The sequence below is a fragment of the Arachis ipaensis genome, chromosome B7 (genome assembly GCF_059453495.1).
Source record: "Arachis ipaensis isolate K30076 ecotype BB chromosome B7, ASM5945349v1, whole genome shotgun sequence".
NCBI lineage: Eukaryota > Viridiplantae > Streptophyta > Magnoliopsida > Fabales > Fabaceae > Arachis > Arachis ipaensis.
The window spans coordinates 119,275,027-119,285,529 of record NC_142442.1 but is presented as its reverse complement, the minus strand read 5'-3'; the positions used below and the strand labels follow the sequence as shown (position 1 = coordinate 119,285,529).

Genomic DNA, 10,503 nt, shown 5'->3' with positions numbered 1-10,503 from the left:
TCGTGTATCTATTGAGTATTTACTGTCAGATATATGATTATATTTTCTGTTAGCCGTTTTGCCTACTTAGTGTTGTATTTGTATTTTAAATCTTCCCCCTTTTATTTGTAACGTTAGTAACACCCTATTTATGGTAATCGAAATCTCGCTTATCCATTATTTGTTCACAACATCTATACTATATTGGTCAGTAGGTTGAATAACTCCAAGTTCGATTGTACCCTTATTTTTTACCAAATTAACTTAAATAGGTATGTATGTATGAGTATTTAGAAATTATTTAAATTATATATATGAAGATGAAGATGCAACAATTGAACATCTAGAGCAAACTGCATGTTGGGCATCCAAGTATGGTATGGGTTCTCTGCCGGTATACGTAGCTGACTCTGTTTACGTAGTTGACTCTATATATATTATGATGCATTATTCCTTATAAGCTTCTTTTTCTTTTCTTTTCTTTTTATTTTTACTTTGTATCCTTTCCATCCATTCCACCAACGGAGAAAAGAAATAAAAAAATGAATTAATAAAAATAAATAAGCTTAATTTTTTTCAATTAATTTTGTTAAAACAAATATTAAATAAATAAATTATTTTTATAATCAAATTTAACTAAATCTTTTTTCTTTTTCTTTTTATGTCTTTCTTTCTTTTCTTTTTTTTTTGTACAACTAAAATTTTTAATTATCATTTCTTAAATTGTTAGACTGATTTAATTAAATTTAATTACTAAAATTACGTGAAAAAAATATTGTATAATATCAAAAATGGATAATGCTAACGTGTAGAATATCTTTTAAAAGGCTTGTTACACATACAAATTTTTTTAGCATTTAAGTTCATACAAGTTAACCCAAACTCAACAAAAATAACTCTCAGTTTAGATTGCATATAAACACGCGCTGCAAAAACTATTATAATAAATGGTTCTTCTCTCTCAATCAAAACTGCAACACTCAAAATTCAAACAAGGATCAAAATCTCTCAAAATCGTCTTGAAAAGTGAAGGAAGTTTCGAAACTAAATTCGAAAAGAATTATGAGAAAATGAAATAAGAAGCTAAAGAAGAAGAAGCAACAAAAGATGAGGAGGAGGAAGAGAAAGAGTTTTGAATTATGCAGAACTTATGATATAAAAATACTGAAAATTCTTAAACAATACACATTAATATCTTCATTTTACACCGAAATTTGCTGCAAATACACAAAAAATATTTCCTTTAATACTGTATTTTTTCTTCTTTTTTTCCTTATTTTTTTCTTTCTTTTAGTTAAATGAATGGAAGTTCATCCTCTTCCAAGTAAATTTGCAGTATTATGTATTTCTTCTTATTATTTGTTTGATTTTTTTAATTCTTGTTAAGAGAGTAAAATAAGAAGAAACTTAAGAAGGTAAAATAAAAAAGAAAAGTTGAATAAGAAAAAAAAGAAGAAGAAGAAGAAGCAGAAGATGAGAAGGAGGAAGAGGAAAAGTTTTGAATTATGCTAGTACAAAAATATCGAAAATTCTTAATACACATAAATATCTTCGCTTTACACCAAAATTTGCTGCAGATACACAAAAATATTTTCTTTAATGCTATATTTTTTTCTTCTTTTTTTTCCTTATTTCTTTCTTTCTTTTAGTTGAATGAATGTAAGTTCATCATCTTCCAAGTAATTTTGTAGTATTATATGTTTCTTCTTTTTCTTTGTTTGATTTTTTTTTGTTTTTATTCTTGTTAAGTGAATAAAACAAGAAGAAACTTGAGAAGATAAAACAAAAAGAAAAAGATGAATAAAAAACAAGAAGAAGAAAATGGTGATGATGATGAAAAAGAAGAAGCAGCAGAAGATGAGGAGGAGAAAGAGAAAGCGTTTTGAATTATGCAGAACTTATCAGTATAAACACACCAAAAATTCTTAAACAATACACATAAATATCTTAGTTTTACACCGAAATGTATGTGCTGCATATACACAAAAATATTTTCTTTAATGCTGCATTTTCTTCTTCTTTTTTTTTTTTCTTTTTCTTTCTTTCTTTTAGTTGGATGAATGGAGATTCATCATTTTCCAAGTAATTTTGTAGCATTATATGTTTTTTCTTCTTCTTTGTTTGATTTTTTTGTTTTATTATTGTTAAGAGAGTAAAACAAGAAGAAACTTGAGAAGGTAAAACAAAAAAAATTAGTAAGAAAAAAAAATGACGATGATGAAAAAGAAGAAGCAGTAGAAGATGAGGAGGATGGAGAATAAGAGTTTTGAATTATGCAGAACTATCAGTATACATATACCAAAAATTCTTAAATAATACATATAAATATCTTAGTTTTACACCGAAATTTACTGCAAATACACAAAAATATTTTCTTTAATGCAGAACTCCTACATTACATTCAATTCAAACCATTAATGATGAACAACAATTTTCACAAATAAAAACAACATTATTCACCTACAGAATCATAAACTACTAATGAAAATATTAACTGAAATTGAACCACACCTCAGCCACTTGATTGGATTCAAGACAATAATCCACTTCGCTCTAGTTCAATTGATGACAATATGAACTTGAATCATTCATTATCTTCAACAATGAGATAATTATTCAAAACTGATTTTAGAGTTTGATTTCAAAAACGTAAAAAACGAAGAAAATCGCAAAAAACAAAGAAAGAGAAGCAGAGAACGAACAAAGAAAAACACAGAAAACGCAGAGATAGAAAAGAACGTAGATCGAAAACGCTGAGAAAATTCGAAAACGAAAATAAAATTCTTTTAAAAGAGGCAATTATATATTCGCGCGTTGATTGAAAAGTTTGTTAGATAGTAGCGCCTGAGGTGAATTAAGTTAAAAAAATTTATGTAAAATTGTATCGAAGAATGATTTGTATGCAGAGAATATTTGATCTTTTAATAAGAAAAAAAGTTAATTTTTTTAAAATACGGAAATAAAATATCATTTGCAACGTAAATTTTGTTCATAAATGTAGTTATAATCTTCACCGAAATAAAATAAAATATGAGCCGTAACATGAGTACCCCCACCTGTGGCTAGAAACAATGGAAGTACAAGTTGTGAATGGGTGGTTATTGTTGATTGTTGTTGTCGTTGTTAGCATTTGGAAAAAGCGAAAAAAAAGGGGGAGGGGAGGGGGAGCAGCGTAGTGAGGTGGGTAGTGCTGGCAAAAGAAAAAAGAAGGGGAGGACCGACCGAGGGGCATCCAATGAGTACTTTTACTAACTCACTCATTCACACGTGTTTCTTTTCTATAGGCCTTTCCCTCAAAATCTACCCCCTTAACTTACTCCCTAATTATCGTAATTTAGTTACTTCATCGTCATTATATCTACAACCATTATTTCATGTGAAAATTTTCTTTTTATAATTTTAAATTTATAATTAAATTTTTTTCAATTGAATTTTTATATTATTTTTAATTTTATAATTAAATTTTTTATTTTAAAAATATTAAATTTAATAGATTTTTTAAAATATATAATAAAAAATTTAATTAAAATTTTAATTATAAATATATTTAATTTATAAAAAAATATTTAATTAATTTTAATATTTTTATATTAAAAATAATCTAATTATAAAAATAAAAATCGTATAAAAATTTAATTAAAAATATAAAAATTTAAAATAAAAAAACAAAAATTTAATTATAAATTTAGTAAAATTATAAGAACTAATAGGATAATTAATTATTTTTTTAAATGTACTTTCTAGGTAACCAGTCAACGACCATTTAAATTAATTGAAAAAGCTGTAAGGTCATAATTATTATGTTGTAATGTGGACTGTTTAGCCACTACTGGAAACCGTCGTTACATAAGATGTATAGAGTCAAAATACCCCCTTCTTGAGGAAACAACGCCAACCAAGCAATCTAACTCTTAACATAACGTGCCTATAAAAGTTAGCTATAAATTTTTAAATTATTAATTATTCTATTTAGAATAAGAGACAACATTGCTATCAATTATATATATGAAGGCTTTCATAAGTAAGTCATTGTTTTTTGAAAGGAAAAATGCATGGCAATGTGTATTTTGGTTAAATATATCTTTACCACTAATAAAATTGTCGCAACCTTAAAAAATTTACTTTAGTAGACATATTTTAATATATGTAAAAAGAAAAAAAAATTATAAAATATATATTAAAATATAAAATATATAATAAAAATAAATTAAATTATATATATTTATATTCAAATACATGATAACTAATTTGTTAATTGATGTTTTGTGTATACATAGTATTTTTGTTTTCAAAAATACTGTTATTTACCATTAAGTATTTAAATTGCACATCAATTATAATGATAAAAATTGCTTAAATAAATAAAAGAATAGTCTCTGATAATCACATGCACAACACTACTCTTTACACAACAAGTAGCCAATAGGAATCCAAGGTCTAAAAGTGTACATTATTTGGCATAATACTAAAGTGTGTCATGCATTAAAGGTTTCAACAATAATATAGTATTGTTATTTCCATATATTTGTGATTTAACCCCATAAATAAATATTATTATAATTGGCAGCTTAAAGGCATTTATGGGAAAGAATATTACAAAGAGAGAAAACTTGTCCTGAAATATAAAAAGTCAAAATTGCCATGAATTGAAATATTTAACAGGAGTAGATTATAAGAGGCATGAAGGGTAACCCTATGGCAGTGGCAGAGATGGAATCATGCAGTGAGTATGGCACTGTGCTTGGAAAGCCGCCAAGTCAAGTCTCATGCAACTACACACCAAATTAGTGAGCTGTAGAGACTAGAATTGCTGCCATTGTGGTCCAAAGTCGTAATAATCACACTTTTGTCTTAAATGCCACTTAAAATTAAAATAATACTAAAGACACTACCACGACTATTATTATATAACAGTATTTATGAAAGGTAAGTTAAATAAGAACAATGTATGGATTTTCTTTTCTCATCAACATCGGATACAGCTAAGATGCTTGCTTGATTCTGACACAATCGATTAGGAGTTGGTTCGGACTCTCTTTCTGTTCCATGCTTCCAAAAGGTTAATTAAGTAAATCTACCAATAACCACTTTCAGTTTTCACCTCCGAAAATTTGCTTAAGAATAAGATAATAAAGTCATTTGTAATAAAAGCTTAAGAAACAAGAATAATGGATGAGTTATTTATTTATTAGAGAGAAAGAAGAAAAATTCAAAAAGCTAAGGGATGAGTTTTTGGAGCTTCCTTGAACGTCTTAGCTTTCTAGAGATACTGATATCTTAGCTTATTAGCTTAGCCACCACCACCACTATCGCTGCTCCGGCACTGTTACTGCCACCTTTAACCATTGTAGAAGCTGCTACTATCCTCTCCATACGCATTATCCTTTTTAACTTTCATTTCTTTTTTTTTTTTTTTCCCCGGTAAGTTTATTTTCATTCACTCTTCTTTCATTTTTCCCCTTACTCTTCCTTCCCTTGCTGCATTATTCTCTTTCTTAGTTCTGGATTTCGTTTTGTTTTCCTCTGATTATTATTATTAATGTAAAAATTGATGGCACCTTGCACTGTGCTATGTTCTAGGCCTTTACTATTTTCACTTCTTAGAAAATAGTATATAGTGTATGCAATGCACAACCCTTTTTTTTTTTTTTCTTTTTCATAATAATCGCGTTAGAGAATAGAAATAATAATAGATCTTAGCTTGGAAATAGATCGTCGTTTACGTGAAAATACAAACTTCACTTGAGCTCCACCACCTTCCTATTTCTTTTGTTGTAAATTCCTACTTAAAGCTTGGTTAGTTTAATTATTGCGAACGGCGTTTCTTCAATGAGAATTGAATTGAATAGAATAGCATCATCATTCCTTTGGTAGCAAGGCAAGATAACTGCGAATTTTCATTATTGTTAACTGCGCTAAAAATCTCATCCAACTGTTGAATTATTATAATGCTGGATATCTTTTTTATAGGCTGTAACAATGGACCGACGGTGGCCGTGGAAGAAAAAATCATCTGGCAAGGCTGTGGACAAACCATTGGAATCTGGCGATGCTTCTGATCAGGCCAATCAGGTTGTTTTCTTGAAATAACTTCAGTATTCTCCTACTGTTGATTCAACAAATTGATGAAGTTAATAGATTTTTCTTGCTTATTGTTTTCTCTTCACTTATGCAAACAGGACAGGAAGGAAGTGAACTACGTCCAAATCTCTGTGGAATCATATTCCCATCTAACTGGTTTAGAAGATCAAGTAAAAACATACGAGGGAAAAGTTCGAACACTTGAGAATGAGATCAAGGAGATGAATGAAAAGCTCTCAGCAGCAAACTCTGATATCAATACCAAGGAAACTATGGTAAAACAGCATGCTAAAGTGGCTGAAGAAGCTGTCTTAGGTATAAATAAATATAAAGATTAAAATGATTTTACCATCTCGTTCAATCTTCTCTGCATTCTCATTGTTCTTAGGTGACACCCTGCAGGTTGGGAGAAGGCTGAAGCAGAAGCTTTGGCGTTGAAGAACCATTTAGAATCTGTCACTCTTTCCAAACTCACGGCCGAGGATTGCGCATCACATTTAGATGGGGCTCTTAAGGAATGTATGCGACAGATAAGAAATCTTAAGGAAGAACATGAACAGAAAATACAAGAAGTTGCTCTGGCGAAAACCAAGCAATTAGACAGGATTAAGGGGGAACTGGAGGCAAAGATAGTTAACTTTGAAGAGAAACTTGTCAGGGCTAGTGCTGAAAATGGAGCACTCTCAATGTCCTTGCAGGAGCGCTCCAACATGCTGATCAAAGTGAGCCAAGAAAAAGCACATGCTGAGGCTGAAATTGAGCATCTTAAGAGCAACATAGAATCATGCGAGAGAGAGATTAATTCACTTAAATATGAACTCCATGTTGTTTCGAAGGAACTTGAAATTCGCAACGAAGAGAAGAACATGAGTATTAGATCAGCAGAAGCTGCTAACAAGCAGCATGCAGAGGGTGTCAAGAAAATTGCTAAGTTAGAGGCTGAGTGCCAAAGGTTACGTGGTCTAGTGCGGAAGAAGTTACCTGGCCCTGCTGCACTGGCACAGATGAAGTTAGAAGTTGAAGGCCTTGGCCATGATTACAGAGAGAGTCGAATAAGGAAGTCTCCCGTGAAACCTGCTGCTCCGTATTTGTCCCCATTGACTGAGTTCTCCTTAGAGAATGTACAAAAATTCCAGAAAGAGAATGAATTTCTCACGGGGCGTTTATTGGCAATGGAAGAAGAAACAAAGATGCTGAAAGAAGTTTTGGCTAAACGTAACAGTGAATTGCAGGCATCAAGGAGTATGTGTGCTAAAACACTAAGCAAACTTCAGAGTTGGGAAACACAGCATCAGCAGAAAGGATCCCCAAAATCCATCACCCAGATGTCCCATGCAAGCAATGCTCCAAGCTTGGTCTCCATGTCTGAAGATGGAATTGATGATACAGGAAGCTGTGCTGACTCTTGGTCTACGGCAACAGTCTCCGGGCTGTCCCAATTCCCTAAAGAAAAAAGCACTGAAAAATCAATCAAATCTGAAGCTACTAAGAAGTTGGAACTAATGGATGACTTTCTAGAAGTGGAGAAGTTAGCTCGTTTGTCAAATGACACCAATTTAGATGAGGTTTCTTGCAAAGATGTTCCATCTGAAGAGAACAATGATATAAAGAGCAACGAGTTGCTACTATCAGAGCTTAGGTCAAGAATATTATCAATTTTTGAGTCCATTGCTAATGATGCAGACGTAGGGAAGATCATACAAGATATTAAGCACATAATAGAAACGGACAAAGAAGCGACTTCATCCCACTATTCCAACGAATATGTGCAGATAAACTCAGATTTGGAAGCTGCAATTTCTCATATTCACGACTTTGTGTTGTTACTGGGCAAAGAAGCAATATCATTTCATGACATATCGTCCGATGGAAGTGAAATGAGTAAAAAGATTGAGGAATTCTCTTTTACTTACGATAAACTTCTATGCAACAATGCAAGTTTGGTCCAGTTTGTTCTTGGCCTGTCCAGTGTTTTAACTAAAGCAAGTGAGTTCAGATTTAATGTCCTTGGCTACAAGGGTACAGAAGCTGAAAATAACAGTCCTGATTGTATAGATAAGATTGCTTTGCCTGAAAATAAGCTAGCTCAAGACAATGCATCTGGAAATAGATATCAAAATGGTTCTTCCCTTATTCTGAATCCTTGTTCTGATCCTGAGGTTCCTGATGATGGAAATGTGGTTTCTACATCGAAGAGCCTCAAGGATGAATATGAAGAATTGAAACAGGAGAATCGGAAACTAGTAACTGATCTGTCACAGTGTGCTGAAAATCTACAAATGACAAAGTCTCAATTGCTAGAGACTGAGCAACTTCTAGCAGAAGTAAAATCAGAATTGGCTTCTGCTATTAAATCAAACAGCTTGGCTGAGACGCAGCTGAAGTGCATGGCAGAGTCGTACAAGTCACTTGAAGCACGTGCCCAAGAGCTTGTAACCAAGCTGAACCGTCTTCAAATTGAGACAGAAACCCTGGAGACTAAGCTTCAAGAGGAAAAGAAGGCTCATGAAACAGAATTGGCCAAAAGCAAGGTGCTGGAGGAGCAACTACAAAGGTTAGATACCATCCTATGTTGTCTATGTTGTATATATGTGTTTAATTCTAGATGAAAAGCACGGTTTCATGTAGCTAATTTACAGTAATATAATATCTAACTAGTTCTCATGTTTGCCTGTTAGGATTGAGAGTTCAGCAGCTGATAGTGGCATGAAGTCGACACAGGTAACAAGAACATAATAAGCTGCATGCCATAATCCATATTGCTAAATATATATTATGGTGTTAAAATTCCAAGACGGATTCCTTGTTTAATGCAGGAGAAAGATTTGGCAACCGCGGCGGAGAAGCTAGCTGAGTGTCAGGAAACTATATTTCTTCTTGAGAAGCAGTTAAATGCTCTGCATCTAGAAAATCCAAAGATAGAAAGTGGTAGTTCTAAATTGGTGGAAAGAGTGGGTTCTGGTTCACCCCTGCACTTCTCCAACAGCTTATTTAGCCCAGACAACGAGTCGAGCCTTCTAGCGAGATCTCCGGTGCAGCATCACAAAGCAAGACACAGGCCAACCAAATCAGCCTCCTCACCGGCGGATTCTTCCACGCCTACACCGGAGAAGCATGCGCGAGGCTTCAGTAGATTCTTCTCATCAAAAGGAAAACCTTCTCGTTGAGTTATTAAATTAGCCTCTTTGGTAATTTGGTTTGTTGTGTTGTTGAGTGGAGAATACCATGCATCATTGCATATAATCTGAGGCCATTCTTGTTATTGTATGTAACAGCTTTGTAAATGGTTACTATATGCTGTTTTCTTTCTTTTTGAGCTTCTTCTGTAACTTAAATAGCAGGTATTGACATAGTCTCTCTCTCTATATGTTGTAATTCTCCTTACCAAACCAAAAACAGAACTTAGACGACTATGTTGTTGTATTTCACTAAATTTATCTATACCTTGATTCTTTGCGAGCAACAATAAAAATCGTTCAACTTCAACTGACAACTATATCAACGGTACAAATTAAATATACCATAACATAGCTACATACAGCTTCTTTAAAAATGGCTCCAAGAACGTTTTCTATCTTGGAATTACAATCAGCATGAGATCCATAGGCATCAAAACTCAACCGGCAATCAACCCGGTTAGAGTAATTAAATTATTGGTTGAACCGTTAAATTACTAGTTGATATACTATAGTTATAGCGTAGTGCCGTAGTATGAACGGTGACGCCTTTAAATTTGGAATGCATATGAACGGTATCACAAGGCTAACTAATTATTGAATCTTCTTAATTATTAGTAATATTAGTATGCAATGTGTTCCAATTAGTGGAGGATATTGATGGAAACTTATTCTCAAGGTTTGAGCGGCAAATACTATCTTTTTCATCAACTGTATGTGCTAATAAACTCGTAATTTTGGATTGGACTTGTTTACATTTCAAATCTTTTAAACAAAAGCATAACAGAAAAATCGCGTCACTCACGTTCAGTAAGCATAAAAAGGATAACAAAGATCGAATAGAAAGGATAGCATATATATACATGCCCATAGGAGAAGCTGGGGAGTTAAAGTGTCTAGTAACATCTTGTAACAGAGAGTCAATAGAGTATCAAATCTCAACTTGGAGCATGTGGTAGCAAGCCATTGTGTATACCCAGAAAAACTCATATCTTAGATAATTTCAAATATTCAAGCCAAATAGATTTTTACTTCCTCATTTATTAATATCATTATCACCACCAATTCATACCTCATTCAATCACATTTCATTATTATATCATCATCTTTATCAATCACTGCTTATACCACTTTATCATTGCCTTATTGCTTAGTTATTACTTAGCAAATCCTTCTCAACATCCCCTTGACTCATTCAACATATTCACCCTTGTTTCAAAATTCTAAAACTCACTAACAAATCCTAAACAGGTGTTAAAGAGGTTTA

General features: G+C 32.3%; 1 protein-coding gene across 3 annotated transcripts; it reads left to right on the top strand.

Annotated features, from left to right (window-relative positions):
- Positions 1-4,932: 4,932 nt before the first annotated feature.
- On the top strand, positions 4,933-9,532 carry LOC107609944 (filament-like plant protein 4). 3 transcript variants are annotated; one of them, XM_088493535.1, is made up of 6 exons: positions 4,933-5,038; positions 5,950-6,051; positions 6,159-6,375; positions 6,463-8,614; positions 8,739-8,781; positions 8,877-9,532. In XM_088493535.1, the coding sequence occupies exons 2-6, from the start codon at positions 5,959-5,961 to the stop codon at positions 9,225-9,227; spliced, it is 2,856 nt and encodes a 951-aa protein (XP_088349661.1). In that variant the 5' UTR covers positions 4,933-5,038; positions 5,950-5,958; the 3' UTR covers positions 9,228-9,532. The 3 variants fall into 3 exon arrangements, with proteins under 3 accessions (XP_088349661.1, XP_088349659.1, XP_088349660.1); XM_088493533.1 differs by having other exon boundaries at positions 5,026-5,400; XM_088493534.1 differs by lacking the exon at positions 4,933-5,038 and adding an exon at positions 5,457-5,857.
- The last annotated feature ends 971 nt before the right edge of the window (positions 9,533-10,503 follow it).

What these genes read in the sequence shown, in the direction of transcription:
- LOC107609944 (XM_088493535.1), top strand. Translation starts at nt 5,959, where the DNA reads ATGGACCGACGGTGGCCGTGGAAGAAAAAATCATCTGGCAAGGCTGTG. An exon ending in CTTCTGATCAGGCCAATCAG is followed by an intron (nt 6,052 to 6,158) that starts GTTGTTTTCTTG and finishes TTATGCAAACAG; the next exon opens with GACAGGAAGGAAGTGAACTA. An exon ending in CTGGAGGAGCAACTACAAAG is followed by an intron (nt 8,615 to 8,738) that starts GTTAGATACCAT and finishes TTTGCCTGTTAG; the next exon opens with GATTGAGAGTTCAGCAGCTG.